The sequence below is a fragment of the Prunus mume genome, linkage group LG4 (assembly GCF_029339155.1).
Source record: "Prunus mume cultivar Tortuosa linkage group LG4, ASM2933915v1, whole genome shotgun sequence".
Classification (NCBI taxonomy): Eukaryota; Viridiplantae; Streptophyta; class Magnoliopsida; order Rosales; family Rosaceae; genus Prunus; species Prunus mume.
In genome coordinates, this window is record NC_142701.1 from 16,242,445 (window position 1) to 16,263,014 (window position 20,570).

Genomic DNA, 20,570 nt, shown 5'->3' on the forward strand with positions numbered 1-20,570 from the left:
CCCTCCTATAAAACAGACTTAGAATTTTACAAAGGTTTGTTGCCCACACCACACAACTGACACAACCACAAGAATAGGTGGTCAAGAGAAAGTGAGACAAACAAGGTATCAGAAAAGAATCTTACCCCATTTGTTGGGTTTGGTGATCCTTGTTTTCCTCAAATTGATCAAAAGAGTGTGATCTGGTTCGTTCTCGGCTCTCTTCTGCTGCTCTGCTGACATGGACATCGTGGACATGAATGTTTTTCCTAAGTTGTTGTGTGGATGGAGTTGGGAGGAGAACAAGTTGTTTGAGCTGGCTTTGGCTGTGGTTGATGAGGAAGACCCACAGCGCTGGGAAGTAGTTGCAGCCCTGCTTGGAGGCAAAAAAAGCGCAGAGGATGTACAGAAACATTATGTGATCCTTTTGGAGGATTTGCAGGTTATAGAATCCGGTAAATTGGATCACAAACTGGGACAGCCGCAGAATTATGTTCAAGTGGTGGATCATTGCACTCAATCCGTTTGCTGGACTGACGAAAATAACAAGTATGTGAATGAAATTCAACAGCTTTTGAAAGTCATTGATTGCTTTGCCTTTACCTTTGTTGCATTCTTTTCTTCGTTTATTGTTCATATTGACCTCCTGATTAATCATTATGTGTTTAGTTACCTTGAGCTCAATTTGTTTCTTGAAATCTTGTGGCTTTATAAATCTTATTTAGATTCTTGTTTATCCAGTTCCATGGGATATTTGAGTTTTTCTGACTTCTGGAAAAATGTTTTGTGACAGTTTGCTGGTTCAGTTGGGCTTAAATTAAAGTTGCTGGTCATGGCAGTTGCAACTACCGCAGTTTCAAAGATCTGTCGGCAGCTTGTAAATACCACATTTCTCTTCTTGTAATTCAGAAGTTAGTGAAATTCAAGCCAGATGGATTGACCCTTCCCAAACTCTAAATACTGCACTCCTTCTGACTCATGTCATATAATGTATAAGCCCTCACTCAGTTTCTAGCTACTTCTAATTTGCGTCTTTAGAATTTTTTTAGAATTTTATACCGGTGACCTCCTTCGCCTTTAATGAGATTTAACACACACAAAAAAGATTAAAGGAACATTACATGACAATTCTTACTTTCAATCTGCTCTTATTCACATACATAGACTTCCTTTCAGAGACAACATTGTACAATCAATCAGTGAAAAGATGAACACAGCCAGATCCAGATCCAGATGGGTTGTATGCACTGGAACATGAGTAGAAGAAACCATATTGATTTTATTGAGACAGGAAACAGAGAAACTTATTTTATTCAAAAACCACAGTTGTGCTGTGTCTTTTGGCATTGTTACACTGCAAAGCCAATATTTAACCACATTTAACCTCAACATGAGGTAGAAATGAAAGAAATAAAGAAATAAAGGGTGTGGGGTGAGTAAATTAAGAGGAGGAGAAAAGGAAGATTGAGGACGGCAGCCAGGGAAGAGGCAGTGCATGAGTAGAGCCACAACAGCTCTATTTTTCTGTTGGGAACTCCATCCATGCTCTACCTGTTCCCTGTCTTATCAGTCTCTTTCCCATTTTCTCCACCCCTATATTATTATTTATATGTAATTAATAGGATGATTTACCTCTTGTTGGCTTTTGCACACACCTCATCCATCAGCTCCTCTAATTTCAATTGTCACCAGCCCCCCACCAGTCTGCAACTTGTAGATACATTAATTTGTCCCTTCCCTAACCCTTGCTGGCCTTTCTGTGTATTTATTTGTACAACAAAGGCCATTTTAAATCGTACACGTGTACTACCCAAATCCAATATTCCATTGACCAAGATGACAATGCATGTACTACCTCTTCTTCTGTGTACTAAATAACTGGAGAGAGAGAGAGAGAGAGAGAGAGTGAGGAGCTTTAAGAAGGATAAGAAGAATGCACAAGATACAGATGAGAAGATGTACTACACTCTTCTTGTCGTTGTAGTACTTACCCACAACCTCCTCCTCATCAATAATAATTGTGTTGATTATTATTACCAAAAAGGAAAACAATTATTATTAAAAAAATATATATATTCATTGGAACAAATTAATTTCTTCAAGTTCTCTTGGGGCATTTTTCATTTATTCTTCTTGTTATGGGAACTAACTAATTTACAAATTAAATTAAAAATGATTCTCTTCTCACACACAACAGACAACAGTAGGTACCTATTTGACTTATGAAATCTGTGAAAAGGAAAAAGAGATTATGGTGGCAGGCAGCCAGCAACATGCGACGATCAGGCTACCTTGATCACCAAACAAGCATGACTAAACTCCAACACCACCAAATACACGCTACACGGTCCTACACAAGTTTTACTTTGTTTCCTACTTCTATTTCAACTTGTTTGACAATAAATGACTTGCAGGGCTTGTTACCTATTTCACTTGCGCATAGGACATGGATATATTGACGAAGAGTGACAATTTGAGTCTTGGTCAAGTGGCTTAGATAATGCACAGAACAGGGCAAATGATAATTCGACCAGCAGCAAGTTGTTGCATACAGAAACATTACATAGCCGATTAAGAACATTATGGACCCCAATCCTTTCCTAAGAGGCTAATTTATGCAAAAATCCCACAAGGCTAGGAATAGTTTCTTTGAAAAGCTCACAAAACATCAGGGTCCTAAAACTGTGACAAGAAAGTTGACAAGCGCCTATTAAACTAATTTAATGTGAGGCTCCTCTTGACTAAAGACTAATGGCACCAACAGCAATGTAAATCAACTCCCTAATTCCTCCAAACACAAGGGATAAAAGACCCTATGATGATAGACGCATAGTATCTCTACAGAACAAACTTAACCAAAATTCTTACATCATTCAGATTCTGGATCCACAATATCGGGAAATGAATCCTCATCTGAATCATTACCCGTTTCAAATGCAACTCCCTTGCTCTTCTCAGGCTTTGGAGTGGTAGCGAAATTGCCTCCGCCAAGAGACTCATCACCCTTAGCCACCAGAACATCGACCATATTGCTACCCCTTTGATCTGATGGACCACTTTCCATATCAACCCTCCCAAACACTTCTTCAGTAATAGTAGTAGTTCCAACAACTGGGACAACCTTTGGAGACGTGATATCCTGAAATTGCAATATGGATTCTTTCAATTTGTGGGATTCAACCATACTTTCATCCCTATTGCCTCTCATCTCCACATCCTCCATGGTTGCTGCGAGCTCCTGTACGCTTCCTGCTGCTAGAGTCTCTTTACTAAATGACCCATCTACAGAAAGCGTTTTATCCTGAATAACTGTTACAGTTTTTGATGGCTCTCCCACCTGCATAGTCTTTCCTAGGTCACTCACTGGTGCTTCCATTTCTTTACTACTTGCAAGCCAGCTATCATATAGGTCATCATGATCAGAGTCAGCAGCATCATGCATCATTCCCTGTATGTCACCTGAAAATGGGGTTCGGGGTCTCAGACTACCAGAGTACATATTTTCTGGGAGTTTGTAGTGAACTCTATCAGATGGGAGAGTTGCGTCAGTAAAATCTGCCAGCGGGAGGGCCCTGGGATGTATAAGCACCTCTAAAGCCAAAAGAGCATGAGCACAAAATTCAGCAAGTTTGGTTCCAGTTTCTTGTTTGCCTGCAGAAACCACTTTCATGTGGTTAAAATAATTGAGGAATACGAGTGCAAGAAAAAAGACAATTCTAATTGAAGAAAAACCTATTTTACACAGTTAGTTTTATTTCAGATTGTGTCTATTGTTTTTCGAAATGATGCCCTGTGCTTGTCTTTGAATTTTAATTTGTAGATTCAAAACCAAAGTCAGTCTCTTACTCCTCGGTAGTTTCCCTTAGGAGTAGTTAAGTATTATTAAAGAGGTGTAATTCCTTCCTGCACATCAGTAATTAGGTTGTAATAAAGGTGAAGAGTCCACCATAAGTTCAGTTCAGGGCATACTGGTGATCTTTCCATACATGCTTATTTCTTGCTGTTGATACTTTGACAAGATAATCAAATCAAAAGAGAGATTCCACATATTCCAGGAGGAATTACCTCTACGGAAAAGATCAAGACCCTCAGCTAAATAAGGGGGGCGGACACAAGATGAAGAAAGGAAAGATGCCAAAAGCGCACGTAGTGCAGCAAGCTGCATACCACCCCCAATATCACCAGGTTCATTGAGTTGGTAAATGTTTCCGTTCTCACCACCCCATGCCCCTTTCAGAGAATTAGTAGCTATGTTTATCAGAAGAAGATCAACATCTGATCGCCATCCTTCAGATTTCAATGCACCACCCTGTGAAAAAGAAATAAAACATCCCTGTCATTCATTAGTAATGCTTTGATGTCAGAAAAAGTTATCCACAAAGATGATAATTCTACCTACATAAGTAGATTGGGAACATGTGAACTTTGAAAGACCACACTCTTGTTCTATTAGGACACAGGAAAGACAAAACTTGATCACTTACAAAATATTTTATGGACAAAGAATTTAAAAATGGACCCAGAAAAATAAGCATGGTGATTGATTAACAAGTTGCAAAGTTTCAGGTACATTTTCACCTTTTTTATTTATTTTTATTTTAAACTTTGTTTATGAACCAAGGCCATAATGATTACAGTATAGACCTACAATTCCCTACATCCTCAATGGCACTTTTTCAACTAAAGGCATTTATGGAAATTCTTGAGTCCTATATTAGAATTATATCAGAGAGCGAGAGGAGGGGGGTGGGTGTGGGGAGAGAGAGAGAACTGTGTAACTTTTCACATAATCTCTTTGACTTCGTTTTAACCTTGATCAAATTAATCACAATAACACTGATAATTAAAAAAAAAAAACCAACAGTGTAACCAAATTGTTATCTTATGATTCTCTTGATGGTAAGCTTATTGAATTCATGTTCTGGTTAATGTGGAACTTCTGACCTTGATTTAACAAAATATAAGCAAGCACCAATAGATTACTTGAACCATCGTGAATAGATAATTTCAGGGGTGTATTTAACTATTGGAGTTGCCATGATTGATGCATATACCATTTGTTAGTGCGATGAATACAGATTTATATAACATTTTTGGGTCTGTTCTGTAACAGATTTAGGTTCAGAAATTGATAATAACTTACAAGCTATAAACTAATATGGTTCTTGGACATGTTCATCCACCACTTTATTGCCAACCTGATACCACTCTAAATTACTTCAGGTTTGTCAAGAAATTCATGAAGAAATGAGGATGCTGTTAAAGTTTCTAAAAAAACTATTGGGAATGATATTCAGGTGCGACATTTAATATTAGTGGATTGAAATTTTCAATGTGGTAAACAAATTGAAGGTCGACACAAAGATGTTATGTGTGCAAGGAACTTGTGCATAAGAAACTGAAGCAAATAGAATTTTCAAAATATATGATTCTATGGAACAAAAGAATCCAAAATCTAAAGATCAACGTGAGGGAGAGTTTTTCTTGAGGGATCCCTACCAAACATTTATGGCATATAAAGTCAAGAGTCTGATTTCTTGTAGAATAATAATTTGGATGTGTGAATACTAAGAAGTGACCTTCTGAGAATGATTCGTTTAGAAAAGAGGAAAAGTTATTGGTAGGTAAACTATATGAAGGGCAGAACCCATAGCCTATACAGTTCACAAATAAAATATCGTCTTTAATCAAAGTATTGGTTGTTCACATAGCATAAAAGGCTTTAGAGTTTCCTTTAGGAATCTAGGATCCTACAGTTAGTCTTCTACTTACAGTGTAAAGGGGACTCTACTATTCTATATTTACATTCATTACCTACAGCAACCTGATCGAAGACTATGAGGATAAACATTCTACGATGCAGAAAGATGAACTGAACCACACTGTACAGAGCTAGGAGTGCACATACCACAGTGAGAAGAGCTTCTAACGCCTCGAGTGCAGCGATTTTAACAGCAATTGGAGATGTTGTATGGTTCTTGGGGGTTCCCCCTTCCAATCTACTAGTGTTATGCCACTCAAGAGATCCGCTCGAAGCTCCATGCTTCCTCTTTCTATGGCTATGTTGTGGTGTTTGAACCAATGCTTCAGTAGAAGGCTTTGAGTTTCCACTAGAAGATGCACCACCACTCTCATTGGCAATGGGATTTAGATCAATAAATGCGCTGTTAACAACTTCTTGAGCAAGGCATACTGCCATACCTGATAAGCATATAAACCAAATAAAGGGTAACATGAGAAAACTTTATGCGATCATAAACAATTGTTATCTTAATTACATGGGGAGCACGCATTGGAGCATCAGAAGGGGAGTATAGAACACAGTTGAAGGGTGGTTCAGATACAAATTATCAGAAAGCTACTACATATAGAACTATATGTGCGGACACATACATCAGTTTATACCACATGAAGTAGCTAAGATTTGTTTTTTTTTTCTCAAAGGAATCACTTTGTTTTGTAATAAGGCTGTGCACATTAGTTCTTTAGGCTTTCTGGTCTGGTCAACACATGACATCCCTGTCTTTGCAATGTGACGCTAGTATCTAACAGGAAGGTTTCTTTTCAACAGGACCAAAATTAGATTACAATATATTTCTGAAATTACTGCATACCAACGCCCATGGATATCAGCAAAATCCTTGTGATTGAGTAGACCTTTATTCTCAATTCTGGCAATGCACATCTCTTTAAATACACTGAAAGCAGACGCACTAAATATGCAGCATGTGGTAAAAGTTGACTGCAAGGAAGATAATAAGATAGTCAGAAAGCTAACATTCTAGGAAGTCAAGAACCGGAAAACGAACTAGAGAAGAAAATATCTCTAAAACATATACTAGATGAGAAAATTAGAGCCTAAAAAGAACATCTCTAGCACTCCTAAGTTCAAAAGAACTAGGCATCTTAAACTCATATTCCAGTGGAGACTCATATCAAGTAAGCATCCCCAAAATCACAAGTTCAAGAATTAAGCATCACCTATTGACCAAATGCTCTACTAAACAATGACATCATTTTGTTCTAGGACAAACCTTGACAAATGGAAAAGAAAATAATGGCATTAGTGAGGATTGATCTACACTATTTGGCCCATTTTCTATCACTTATGAGACAATTGATCATCCTGCATGGTATTAGAGCCTTAGTTGCTTATTAGGCCTTCATTCAAACTTCTGGGATTCCCCATTTTAATCTTGCCTTCTGAAAAAGCAATGATCGCATTGTCTGGAAGTTTTGGGGAATTCATGGCCTTGAGGGGGGTTAATTACAGCTTAAAGCACGTAAGCTTGAAATACATTATGGAGCACGAGCAAGACCATCTGAAGCCTTTGGTTAAATGAACTATCCAATTCAATTGGATGCAGCTCAAAGCAAAAACAGTTTGTTATTTTATTATTTAAAAAACAAGAGTTCAGATTAACTACACTTGCACAATATCTGGCTAAAGCCAAAAATCGCAGGTCCCTGTTAATAAAATTTCCAGGTAAACATTCAACTCTGTAGAAGTAAAAACCCATACAGAAAAATAACAAGTAAGAAAAACAGTAAAACAATTACCAAAAGAAAAGGTTTAGAAGAAAGAGAAGATTTGTGTTGAAAAGTATAAGGTGTAAAGAGTTGTTGAATGCCCACATCAGAAACAGCTCTAAATGAAAGAAAGAGAGCACACACATGGAGGGTAGCCTTCCAAAATTTTATCAGTAAGACACATTGGGTAAATAATAGAGAACGATACTCTAGATTACCTGCGCACACCCTCTATGATCGCAGTGAGGAGTTCCAAACTATACGAATGCAAAAGTGGAAGTTCTGAACAAATGAATTCTTGCTGCATGGCAGTCATAAAGGCCAGCAAGGAGTGTGGCAAGGAACCATCCACGATCAGCACTCTCTCAATAAGGGCTAAAAAGGACCGAATGGGAACAGTCACCTATAAGTAAATATATGTTAGATCCTTGTGGACAATCAATTTGGTTTGCATTGTTTATAAAACACAGAAAAGAGAAGTGGAACCTAAAAAAACTATTAAAATTACATTCAGTATATCTTCTTTTTTTCACTTTTTCATAGAAAGCATCAGAAGATAGCTGCAAAAGTTATATAAACCACCTGAACAGGGTATGAAGTTGTTAGCATTGTAGAGCAGCAAACCATCAATGCAGAGACACTGGGCATTGGCAAACGCTCAGAACTCTTTCTTGCCTTCGTTGAGGCTTCTCCTGACATTTTATTCCCTCCTAAGGGAGGAGGTGTATCTTTTCCTGGGGGAACCAAAAATCTAATAATTTCATGGCGTTTGGTTTCTGCAGTACAAGTAAATAAGTGCATCAGTTTTTTACCTTAGGACCAGCACCACCACAATATTTATTTGAGGGACACCATTTAGGGTCCCTTACAAAAAAAATTTCAACGATCCAAACCATCTATTTTTTAAGTCTACATTCATAGATCATCCTTGCAAAAAAATTAGACAAATCGGAAACCATCAATATCCAATTGTGTCCTACAAAATCAATGAACACAGTGCTTCAAGAAAGTACTAAAATTTCAATATTTCAATTGAGTGGTCAAATAATATCGGATTCTAGTCATTTTTTGTAGAGATGATCTTTGAATGAATATCTACAATATAGAGTGGGTCCTACAAGGGTGTCCCTCAAATAAGTATTTGAGGGATCCCTCAACTAAAGCTCCTTGTACCTTCCTCAAAACCCTGAAAAACATCATTCAGGTGACCATTAATCAAGAATAAGATCTTCTGAATCATTAAGGACCAGCTATCCTCATCTCCTCTTGACTTTGGTAGTAATGCCAGGCAATGAGCAAGTTTCTGAATGTTGAAAACCAGACAAAAGTTATTGTGGATGTAATAATTTGGTTGATTACTACTTACTACTATTCCAGCATATTAACGCTGCATTTTGTAACATAATTTGGTTCAAGCAAACAGGACTTTACCTTCAGTATATTAACACTGCATTTTCCTGACAAAATTTTTGAAGCAAGAACATCTTCAGCCTGCATAAAACATACAATTAGAATCCATAGGCAAGCCATGATTAATTTTTGTGAGAAAATCATCCTTAGTGTTTGTTTGACCATGGGGTCCTGAGAGGCGTGATTTAATATTCTTGTTATGATTGTTATGAGCATTAGCTCCAGTAAAAAGAAAATTTTCTAGGTTTTCATGTAAAGGGGATCAAATGAGGTTTACCTCCTTGATATCATTAATTAGGCTTAACACATCTATGGTATGGGATTATATATTCCTTTAGAACAATTCAAGAGGACATATGTCAAGCCAACCATTATTAGGTTTCCATGCATTACCTATAATGAGATAGTAAGACCCTACAATGAGGCACTAAAGCAGCATAAATTATTTCCACCTCCTACCAGACCAAAATCTTACACAGAAGTTTTCTTTATCATAAAGTTGAAAATACTGTATATAAATATTGTGTGACTAAATAATATATGTTAAGCATAGAAAGATGGGAATACAATGGATGGCAACTTATCCAGAAGCAGGAATTAGAGAGCTTGTCTGATCCAATTGGGCACAATTGGTATTTGATCGTTTTAAGAAAGGGCATGTAAATCTCAAATAAATGGAATAACAAAGTTATGAACATAAGTACAAGGAGTGTTTTGATAACATACACAATTTGTTACATTAAGTACACATTTACGGTCATCCTCATAAAATGTATTTGATAATATATATTGTACTTCACTATGGAGTAAATGTAATTCTGAAAAGGAAGGACAAGGAACTTACAGTGTCATAATGGCGATTGATGCTAAATGGAAACAAAGACATAATTGTGCACAACAATTGAGCTGCTCCTTCCTGCATGTAACATGAAATCCACATGATACATGAATAACCAACATCAATAAATAAAATATAACAAAAATATTGCCTGCACTTCACTCAACTATATATCCTACCAAAGCAAAATATAATATATTCACGAGGCAGTATGGTAGACCACCATACCATGGGCCGCATTCAAGAAATATAAGTCTATATTAATCATGATAAATTTATTTTGAACGTAATATGCCGTAATCAAACTTAACACCTGTTATGACCCTTTTGTTAGGATTTTGGCCCGTCAAATATGTCCTAATTGGTTTAGGATTGTTTTAGGAAAATTAGAGGTATACCAATTCTTGTCCTAGAGGGATTAGGAAAGAATTTCAGTTTTCCTTATTCAATTCAGGTTTGGATTTCTAGAAGTCTATTAGGATTTGGATAAGTGTAATTTCCTAATCCACTTAGGAATAGGAATCCAATCAGCCTTGGGACATGTAAGCCAACTCTATATCTATAAATAGGGTGTGGCAAGGCTTATTTTAAGGAGAGGAAAAACAGCCAGAGACAGCCAAGAGTTTTGAGATTAGTTCTAGGGTTGCAAAAGTTCTGTAATCTCTATTATTAGTCAAAGGAGCGGTGATTTCTCTACCTAGAGAAATCACAACTGGACGTAGGCAAAAGTTCTGCCGAACCAGTATAATTCTTGTGTGTTTCTAAGTGTTTTAATATTTGCTAGTTTAGTCTATTGCCGTCGGTTACATCAAAGAACAAGATCTAGAAGGCGAGTTATTTAACACCTTCCTGGATTCATCAAGCTAACACTAACAATATAAAACTAAGATGCACCAATGGCATATAGCCTATATAGCAAGTTATTGCATGACTATAGCTTTGACAGCTTGGCCTCCACTTCTGGATATCAACTAAAAACAGGCAAATTTGCAAAAGACGAATTAAGAGGTTTCCTCACAACAACCTCAACTGATGGACTCCATTTTATAATCAAATGCAAAATTCATTAGAAAATTTGACCAGAGAAAAAAAAAAAGCAATTCTTTTGTGGCCAAACAGAGTTAAGCAACTTACCCAAACAACCTCTGAATGATCATCATCTAATAATTTCAAAACTGGTTGAATGACTTGTTGAACAAGCTTCCCAGCATGGGTAGTTCCATCCCTTTTTGCATTTGGAGATCCACCCAACCTAAAAAACAAAAGGAAATAGCCTCATAGTTGAGGACCTAGCACCATTACTAACCTATATAGCCTTCAACTACTATTGATAAACAATGAGGATTACAAATTCCGGTACAAAATTGTTAATGTCAATTACCACTGTTATATTATCTTGGTTTCATAGAGCAAGATGATGTATACGACTCTCAATGAAAATTTTGAGCTACTAACCTATATAGCCTTCAAATACTATACCTAAACAATGAGGATTACAAATTCCAGTACAAAATTGTTAGTCAATTATCATTTTAAAATATTAGCTTGGTATTAAAGAGCAAGATGACAGATGCAACTCCGAATGAAAATTTAGGCATGAGGAAGAGGGAGAAAGAAGATACTTGATTCAGACCTAGGGATCTAACTATAAGTATAATAAAACAATTTCATGTACTTGTAGTGTGCCCTTTGTGTCTTTGTGTGAGGCGAACATTTACATGGCTAACACTGTAGGATATACAACCTTGTGAGGAGATCTGCCATTGAGGAGCAAGAGGCCACCTTCACAAATTGATAAGTTTCGGCAGACTGTTTGGAAAACAAAACACATCATTAAAGTTAATTTGAAAGATTATTTAAAATAAAAAAGGATGGTGCAGAGAGTTTATATATAAGTCAATTTCATTCACAACAAAACCAGAAGTTCAAAAGAGGACAAAATCCAGAAAACATCATCAAAACCTACACAAATGCAGTCTGATGTACTCCAAATGAAACACAACAGAGAATCCATGTGATCCAAACAGGGTGCACAAAATGAAGTGCTTGGGGATAATTCTCAAAACATCTAATATAACATATGGTATTATCACAACTAAATATAATGACATTCAATTCTAGAGCTCAATCATAAGGGTTCACCGAAGATCATCAGGATATTGCGGTTTATTTAATTTATATCTGGCTTCTCTTTATCTTTATCATTTATTAAGTAAAAGGAATATCTGTAGTTTCTATAATTGTTGGAGATGAGCCAAAATTGTAGGCCATGGGTCTTGCTACATAAGTAGTACTGTGAATTCTTAGATATTGATTGATGAACATGAGAGTAATTTGTTTATCAGGCATGGCTGCCAAGAGGTGTGCATATGTGGCACTAGGGCCATATTGATCAACAAAACCATGCCATTAATACAAATGCAGCACAATTTTCCTTGTAACCTGATATATACAGATTCAGGTCAAAGGAGATATCACAGCAACTGATAGTAGGAGCTAAAAACAAAGGTTACATCTGATTTTGATAAGTAATCTTTGTACTATCTTACAGTTGCTGAAAGCATCATGTGAGGATCAATAACATATATAGCAAGGCTAATAGATCTAAAATATTGGATATCGTATTTTCTTGTGAATCAAAACCACAATTGGCAAGGGCAGTGATTTTAGAGTTGTATCTTATACTTTTATTATTATTTTAAGAAGCAATAGTTTAACCATAACATAATTATTATTATTTGAACAAACAGTCATTTGGATACCTGAATATGTGATAGAAGCTTCTGGAACCAACCAGAGTATGATTCCAAGAAACGCTCATAGCTGCATTCCTGACAAGTCACCCCCAGCAAACAAATTCCCGCCCAACATTTATCTGGCTAGAACAGAAGTATATGATCAAATGAATTCCCAAGGAAGACAAAGCAAACTCTTAGTAGAAATCAAATAGAAAGTGTCTTATTTTCCCTCGCCCTAACATGGTGTAAAAGTAAAACTATTAATTACACCTCAGGTTATGACTGTCAATTATAAAAGATGACTCATCCTAGAACAATTTTACTGTTTGACTTCCTCAAGTGACACTAAATCTTGTATCTAAAACTACCACTGAAATCTTACATGTGAACACTAAAAATTTTATTACTTCCATCTTGCCTCTGCAATCAAGTTCACCAAACAATTTTTTTAAGAAAGCTATGCAATTCTGTGGTTCCAATTTTGGCTTTTCTTTCTTAAGAAGGTCCTGTAGGTTCTCTCACACCTCAAATAATTTATCAACATCGTATACTTATTCATCAAGTCAAACCTTTTTCTTTTCATATAACCTTCTCAAAGAGACCCCTAGGTTCAAAAGACCCAACACTTAACTTCATGCCGGTCACTTGAATATTAGAGAGAGGAAAGACTTGGCAACCCTACCATTGACAGCTAAAACTGCAAATTTACCATTCAAACTGAATACATGGACTTTCCTAAAGTACTAAACACATGTTTCAATAAACTCAAGAAAATCAAATTTATCAACAACAAAAAGTAAAACAAGTGACGTTAAATAATTGGAATTTGTCAAAAATTAATTGGTACATACAATGTCACTGGCGATGAGCTCCATCAAATGGTTGACCCAGGAATCAATGGCGGACCTCCAATTATTGATTTGCTTTTGATCAGTCAAATCTTGTACAGACTCGCGAAGGAGGTTGTGAGTATTGATCATGTACACTACGTTGGACAGCTCGAATGGGCTCCCAAAAGGGTGCTTAGTGTCGGGGACATGGTCTCTAATGAGCGTGTGCAACAGACGAGGCTTTAGAGCAACATCGTACAAGTCCTTGATATGGTCGAAAGCTGCCATTGGAGTCCAAGCTTAAGCTCTAAAGTTGAACATACAGAGAAAAACAGAGGTAGTCAGTCAGGGTTTATGGATTGGTTGTTAAACCCTAATGGAAACGAAAAAAGCCAAATAGGCAGGCATGTAGAGAGTTCTCTGCAACTCTTCCACCTCCACAGACTGACATGAATGATTTAACTCTCAACTAAATACCCAAATTTATAGTTTGCAGAAAAAAGAAACATTCCATCAAGAAACATACCAAATAGCCGACTAGGTTTGGCGTTTATGTATGGATGAATGAACAGAAGTTTGGAACTACAGAAAAAGAATTACTGAAAACGTTTGAGAAGCAAGTGAAGATTGAGAATGTTTGGGAGAAAGGTGGAGCGGAGGAGAGCATCGTTTTACTATTAGGTGTGAAAAAGGGTGTCACTGTCAGGGCAGGGTTGGGATTGAGAGCTGCCGCCGCTGGTTAGAGACAATGGTGTGGTGGGCTAAATTTCTGCTCGGGTGGGCTTTATTTTTGTTGGGCTACATACTACCTTTTTTGGTTCGCTGAAGTATTAGTGTTTAGGATTTTTATTTTATCAAAAGGGTTTAGGGTTTAGCTTATAAATTTTGAGAGTTAAAGGTAAACTAACCTGAAATGCGCCAAAAATCAACCAAGATAAAAAGGGTTAGGCAAAAATTAATGAGAAAAGAAATCTAGAAAATAGACTAAATAAAAACATACAAATCAATATTGGAGGGTTGGATCGTGGGGTGACAGGCAGTGTGAGGATGTGGGTGCGTTGAGGAGGGAGGTGAGTTTTTGGTGAGGAAAGATTGGGGGTGGTGATATGGTGACCGGGGTGAATCAATTAAAATGTTCATTAATTTTAGGCTTTTCATCACAAATAGTCTTGAAGTTTGGGAAATTATCATCTTTCTTTCGTCATTAAGGGTTTTTGTGACCAATGATCCTCAGGATTACCCTCCGACAGAACAAAGGCCACCATCTTATACTTATGGACGGTGACGAATCTACAGAGACGCAAGAATGTGCAGTTGCATCTTCCTTTGCCGGAAGAAACCATGGTGATGGAAGAGTTTATTTTATATTTTTTTTGTTAAAGCCAAAACAACGTCATTTGGACCGGGTCTTTAAACAAATAATAAAATAATAACAAGCCTAGTCTTTTCTACACAAAACCTGCAATCAAATTAATCCGTATACGAATACAATAGCAATCAAATTTCAGCGAAGGAGAGGATTTAATCCTTGAGTTGAATTGCTTTTCTTGAAACTGGAAGATTTCTCTTTGCTTGCTCTAGACCAACAAGGTGAACTCACGCCACTTTGCTTTTTATATATATATATATATATATATATATATAATAATAATATTTTCTTTTCTTTTCTTTTCTCATAGTTTTGTTTTCTTCTAGGTTTTTTTTTAAATCTTCAGTTTTCCTATTCTTTTCTTTTTTTATAATTATTTTTTTTGCTGGTTTGGCTCTCTATATATTAGTTTAATCAGTAGCAAACTCAAAGAGGCTAATATGCATTTTGATTTGTTTATTGAATTGATACTTTGATATGCATTTCGATTAGATTAAGTGATATTGATTTTTATAAAATTAATTGATGATTTGATATGAATTTTGGTAGACTAATTATGTAATTGATATACTGTATAGACTATAGTCAATTAGTAATAGAGCTAAGATCCTTATTTGTTTTAATTATACAATTATAGAACAGTACTTTAAGAAAAAGTATCTAAATCTTTATTTGAATAATTATGGTAGTTCTAATCCTCCTTCAAATAATCCGGGTAACCTTTTAAAAGTGCTCATCTCTTGAAAAAATCATGAATCCACTAATGCTTATGGAGAAGCAAACGGGAGCTTCTCATCATAATCACTTAAAATCAATAAAAGTGATTATATAGAGAATCACATTTCTCTTTGTAAGTGATTATGACTCATTTAGAATCACTCCCAAATAAACCTTAAATTAAATCTTCCTCTCCTCCGTAGATTAGATTTGAAGTATAGTTTGTGTGAAGAAAAAAAAAATTACGTGTAGAGCGCGTGGGTGAAAGTGAGTTTAGGAAAACACATACTTCAACTTTTGTGTCTCTCGTGAATGGTGATTATGCAAGAAGAGGTGTAGTCAGAGCCCGTGAGTGACTCAAAAGTCGTGTTTTGACATGAAATTAGGTTAGGTTTGCCCACACCACACCACATCACATGGGTAGTAGTAATATGCCCATTCTATTCCTCTTTGAAAAATAAAAATAGAGGGAGAACTCTAACTCAGACAAGTACCTAGTGCGATGTATAGGTATCGTTAGTACCAAACCAATGCGTAGGCACATTTCATTCTATTCTACTGTCATGTAGGTATCGTTAGTACCAAACCAATGCGATTGGATTGGTACCAAAGAAACAATTGGAACACTTTTGTCAACGGGTGGAAGGCATTGTATTGGTTGGTTCGTTGGAAAGCAGTTTGGTGGGTGATTCTGATTCTTGCTTCAAATGGAGAAGACAGCCGCAGAGATGAGCCCTTTGCAATTTGCTTTTACAACTGGTGCCCACTTAAACCAACTTATATATGGCTATGTCACGTGTTGCAGTAATTCGGATCACATTTTGCTTATCAAATCCTATCAGACAATTTATTTTCTTTTATTTTTAAAAATTATTAATGAACGAACTTAGAACATCTATCTTCCATTTCAATAAAAGAAGGCAATCAAAGAAGGCATTTCACAAGTTTATTGGGTTTAACAATAAGAAAATAAAACTCGTATTTGGAGACAGGTTTGAAGTGATCTCCTTATGACATTGAGAATTGGCTTTTCACAATGACTTGAAGTTGAAGCTTTCTTGACCCGAAAAAAAAAACAGGAAGTTGAAGCTTTAAAGCTACCCTTACGGGATTTGCTTGCTCCGGTTTCTTCCTAGTCTCGTCACCCTTATGAAACTAACACATTTCTTTCCATTTGGTCTAAAACTCTAGAAGACTAGATCTATATATTTGGAAAAAAAAACAATTAAAAAGATGAAAAGGTTTGAGAAAAAATGCTGCTATGGATGTGGAATTATGAATTACTTCTTCTTGGGTGTAAAAATCACGTCGAAGTCACTGAGAGTCCACTCTGCCACTTCATCTTTGTCACTAACAAAAATTTCTGTACCCACATCCACTGATCCCCATATCCTTCTTGCAGGAGTGGTGCCTGGATCCTACAACAACAACAAACAGAAAATGAAAATCAATCACATAAAGTTATTGGTTGAATTGCATAAGCAGTTTAATTTGCAGTTTTTCTGTAACTAATTAGTTACCTGATAGAAGTAGAGTCTACTGGATAGGGCACCAACATCAAGCTCCCAAGTTCTTGCATCTCCAACCCAACCCTGCCCTTGTTTGGTTGGATAGCCATACTCAGCCCATATGGGGTGAGGCAGCAATTGCATTATCTCTTGTGCCTGAGGATTGCTGTAAGGGTCACATGTGCTTACAGGTTGCTCTAAATGTTTGGCATTCCCTGGAGCACAGTAGTAGTGATAAGCTGAGTATGGGAAGTTGGCTGTGTCATTTCTATAAATCTTTCTGTCATCTGGTGTAATATGGTATGGTGGGCAATTCCCCAAACCTGTGGGGCTGCACCAAGCTGGAGTTTCCGGGTTTATGATCATCTCCGTGTATCTGGTTACGTCAGTCAGCACATCCCCGTTACAGGGTTGGCCATCGTTCTTCCAACAGCTACCAATATCAATAAGGTAAAACTGGCTCTTGGGTCCTCCCCCTTTTTTGATGTCCAAAGTCAACCTCACCTTAAAATTTGGTGACTCTGGAAGCTGAAATTTAACTTAAATTGTAAGTTATGTGATAAATGACTATATCATCCTTCTATACTCAAACAGTTTAGAAGCAAATATTTTAGAAAACAAAAGCAACAAACTCTGGCAGATGTCAACTCTGGTATTCTGAGGTCCAACTTCAAACACAGATGATTATAATATGACACAATTGATTCTGTTGATTCGGTGGCCTTGTGGCCTTCACTAGATGATCATCTTCCAGGGTCGGTCTAAATGTCCCAGTACCAATTAAATAAGGTCGTAGAATGCAAAGTTTTCTAAGACCTTTGACATGGAGGGTTTGGTATGAATGTTACCTAACAATATTGAAGAATAAATGTATTCATACAAAAAAGGACAGTGACAGATTAACATATTAATTATTCATGAAATCCCCCACTGAATAAACTAATACCTCTGGAAATGCAGTTAGTTTAACAAATTAAGCAAATCAGCCGTCCAGTTATGGCCTTCTTTTGTTACTTTGTTAACGTATTAATCACATGAAAGATGGAAAGCATACACCATCTTACATTTAAATTTTGTCATGAAGACAAACAATAAGACTAATTTTTCTGTATTCTTCTTAGAAGTTACATATGTTGGCATACATCATACAGCAGCAACTAAAACAAGAGAAAAATTCCATCATTCTAGCTTCAGCTTCTCAATATAATAATGATTGCTTGCTACTTGACAAAAGGAAGGAAATTAGATTCCAGTTCAAATGAAAGGTTTCTACTTAGAAATTAAATTCAAATGAATGGTTTCTACTTACTGTTTTTAGCATTCCTCTTGTATCATAGTGATAGCCTCCAGAATATCCTTGGGTTGCATCAGCTCTGAGGTACAGCATCAGCCATGGATATTTCTTTGAAGTCTTGAGCTTATGACTGAAAACCCAACTTCTAACACCAAGTTTCTTCTGCCAAACCACCTCATAGAAAGATATCCCATCAGCTCCACCATTTCCATTACTGAGATCAGATCCCAGATCATAGGACCCACTGAAACTTCCTCTCATTGTATCACCATCCAACAACACTGTCTCTTGGTGATTCACAATGGGTTGATTCATACACCCACTCCCAAAGCAAGGAAACTTTCCCGGACTGAAAGGAGCTGCCTTTTTCCCATTTGCAGGGCACAAACCAGACTCTGTGTCAAAGTTACCATTTTTCAGCATAATCATCCAAAATTGCCATGGTTTTGGAGAGTCTGAAACTTGACATAAAGAACCCAGATACAGCTCCTTCTCTGCTGCATAAAGGTCTACATTGTTCAAAGCCCCCTGGCTAATCCCTGGGAATGGTTTGCCCACCCCAAGTTTGTTATCCTCTTTGCTCACTAAATGTCTTAGAGAAGAACCTGCCCCATCAAATTCAAAACAAATTAAGAATCAAATCAGCACATAACTACTTCAATCCAATGACAAACACAACTATGAAGTGCATTGAGATGAATTTGGAACATCTATCAAATACATTGTATGCTATCAAACTGAATGCCCATGTACATGATTTTTTTTAAAATTAAAAAATTAAAAGGAAGAAAAAAAATAAAGATTCTTCCACCCAAAAACAAATTAATGATAATAAAATCATTTGATATGAGAACTAAAAAGAAAAAAAAACCACTCTTCCTCCTCAATCCCCGAGTTGTTCGATGGTGGGGCTTACTTGTGAGATTAAAGCAATCAGCAGCTCTTGGGCTGCCCATGCCAGGTGCTTCTGCTCCAACTTCATTGCAGAAGTTCCAAGCTTCCAAGGCCACTCTCAGTTCATCTCTTCTCATTCCTGGGTCTCCCACAGCAGAGATATAATCCTTCCCAGAGGCACCATGAAGACTGATCAGAAGAAGCACATGTGCTACGAACAATGACACATGCACCATCTGATTCTTCTTCATGCTTCTCTCTCTCTCTTCTCTGCTTTCAGAGACAGACAGAGCATGCGAGTGGGCCTTATTTATATGCAACAAATACAGAGTTTGGAAAGGGGTCTCTCTCTCTCTCTCTCTCTCTCACGCAGCTTGCTGGTGAAGTGGGGATGTTAGCCAGCTCCTCTACTTTTCTGTAATATTTTATTTTAATTGATTAAAAATCAATGTCATGTAGATAAATAAATTATATTATAATTAGTCTGTTCTGTTGAAACTTGGAAACAGTAAGACCGTGCCGTGTACTTGCTTTCCTTCACCCAAAGCTATGTATATCAATGGTCTGTCTCTGTGGCCCCTGTTTTTTTTTCTCATGGAAACCGAGTTTTTTCTCGTATTATTAATAACTAAGCACAGCTCCCCTTGCTTGCTAGCGCTTGAAATTTTGAAAATCTCATCTCCTCTCAACTTTTTCGAGAGCAAAAAGTCCTTTCTGTGGTTTCCTTTTTTTCTTTATATTCGAAAGTATTAGTTTTGTTTGATTGTGTGACTCCAACTAGAAGCAACTATCGATTTGATGGATTCTCTTCTCTCTGCCCACTTTTTCTCTAGTTGGTTACATGTGGGGTCTCCTGGTCAAAAAGAAACACGAGAGCCAAACTGGATTTCGTCTGGAAAGAAGCAAAATTGGAACAATATGTCATTGCTTTCTTGTAAATAAGGTTTACACAAATAAAATCAGGGAAGCACTTGTTTCTTTTACGCCAAATTGCTGTCGTTTTTTTAAAAAGTTATTTCTATTGTGCTTTGAAAATAATGAGAGGTAAAGTAAAACAGTTTTTATGAATTCCCATTTGCCTTTTTCGTATTTTATCGTTAAATGGTAACAATTTTCAATTCATGAACAGTAAAAGTCCCTTTTTATAACTTTTTTAATGAAGGTAGGTTGGGGGGATGGAGTACATGTTACACAACTTATAATCATTAAAATCAAACCAAGGTCAAATCAAATGTATCATCCTCGTGATGCAGCTCGTCGCCAATTCGATTAAAATTCATACTAGGATAAAAGAATGTCTTCTTATGTCAATGATATTTTTGTTTTGGGGTTAAATAATAAGTTAAACATATAGTTTGAAGTATAAAAAAAAACATAGTGAAAGAAAAAATGGAGGGAAAAGTCAGGGGTTTGTTAGCAAGACCTCTAGGAGCTCTTTAATATGAGGAGAGAGAAATGACTCA

General features: G+C 36.6%; 3 protein-coding genes and 1 long non-coding RNA gene across 5 annotated transcripts; 1 reads left to right on the plus strand and 3 right to left on the minus strand.

The window, feature by feature from the left end:
* The first annotated feature begins 71 nt into the window (after positions 1 to 71).
* On the plus strand, positions 72 to 1,035 carry LOC103327265 (protein RADIALIS-like 3). Its single transcript, XM_008229570.3, has 2 exons — positions 72 to 528; positions 773 to 1,035. Exons 1-2 carry the CDS (start codon positions 221 to 223, stop codon positions 798 to 800), a joined length of 336 nt encoding a protein of 111 aa, XP_008227792.1. The 5' UTR covers positions 72 to 220; the 3' UTR covers positions 801 to 1,035.
* Positions 1,036 to 1,238: 203 nt separating this feature from the next.
* On the minus strand, positions 1,239 to 1,750 carry LOC103327266 (uncharacterized). The gene is made up of 2 exons (XR_513770.3): positions 1,612 to 1,750; positions 1,239 to 1,333 (listed from the first exon to the last, which is right to left on the minus strand). It is a non-coding gene; the product is annotated as an uncharacterized LOC103327266 (long non-coding RNA).
* A 730-nt stretch (positions 1,751 to 2,480) lies between these two features.
* On the minus strand, positions 2,481 to 14,083 carry LOC103327264 (proline-, glutamic acid/leucine-rich protein). 2 transcript variants are annotated; one of them, XM_008229569.3, is made up of 14 exons: positions 13,852 to 14,083; positions 13,347 to 13,632; positions 12,520 to 12,636; positions 11,502 to 11,566; positions 10,892 to 11,009; positions 9,764 to 9,835; positions 8,941 to 9,000; positions 8,683 to 8,812; positions 8,092 to 8,285; positions 7,728 to 7,912; positions 6,594 to 6,721; positions 5,888 to 6,180; positions 4,045 to 4,288; positions 2,481 to 3,630 (listed from the first exon to the last, which is right to left on the minus strand). In XM_008229569.3, exons 2-14 carry the CDS (start codon positions 13,611 to 13,613, stop codon positions 2,849 to 2,851), a joined length of 2,655 nt encoding a protein of 884 aa, XP_008227791.2. In that variant the 5' UTR covers positions 13,614 to 13,632; positions 13,852 to 14,083; the 3' UTR covers positions 2,481 to 2,848. The 2 variants fall into 2 exon arrangements, with proteins under 2 accessions (XP_008227791.2, XP_016649496.2); XM_016794010.2 differs by having other exon boundaries at positions 12,520 to 12,632; positions 13,852 to 14,056.
* A 2,321-nt stretch (positions 14,084 to 16,404) lies between these two features.
* On the minus strand, positions 16,405 to 19,507 carry LOC103327263 (uncharacterized). The gene is made up of 4 exons (XM_008229568.2): positions 19,130 to 19,507; positions 18,229 to 18,818; positions 16,932 to 17,447; positions 16,405 to 16,829 (listed from the first exon to the last, which is right to left on the minus strand). Exons 1-4 carry the CDS (start codon positions 19,356 to 19,358, stop codon positions 16,692 to 16,694), a joined length of 1,473 nt encoding a protein of 490 aa, XP_008227790.2. The 5' UTR covers positions 19,359 to 19,507; the 3' UTR covers positions 16,405 to 16,691.
* Positions 19,508 to 20,570: the final 1,063 nt, after the last annotated feature.

Bases quoted from the DNA above. Each gene is read 5' to 3' on its own strand.
- LOC103327265 (XM_008229570.3), top strand. From the start codon at position 221: ATGGACATCGTGGACATGAATGTTTTTCCTAAGTTGTTGTGTGGATGG. The intron at 529-772 runs GTATGTGAATGA...GTTTTGTGACAG, and splicing joins TGGACTGACGAAAATAACAA to TTTGCTGGTTCAGTTGGGCT.
- LOC103327264 (XM_008229569.3), bottom strand. From the start codon at position 13,613: ATGGCAGCTTTCGACCATATCAAGGACTTGTACGATGTTGCTCTAAAG. The intron at 11,567-12,519 runs GTATCCAAATGA...TTTTCCAAACAG, and splicing joins AGCTTCTATCACATATTCAG to TCTGCCGAAACTTATCAATT. The intron at 8,286-8,682 runs GTACAAGGAGCT...CTTGTACTGCAG, and splicing joins TTTTCAGGGTTTTGAGGAAG to AAACCAAACGCCATGAAATT.
- LOC103327263 (XM_008229568.2), bottom strand. From the start codon at position 19,358: ATGAAGAAGAATCAGATGGTGCATGTGTCATTGTTCGTAGCACATGTG. The intron at 18,819-19,129 runs GTAAGCCCCACC...TTGATGGGGCAG, and splicing joins TGATTGCTTTAATCTCACAA to GTTCTTCTCTAAGACATTTA. The intron at 17,448-18,228 runs GTAAGTAGAAAC...GTTAAATTTCAG, and splicing joins CAAGAGGAATGCTAAAAACA to CTTCCAGAGTCACCAAATTT.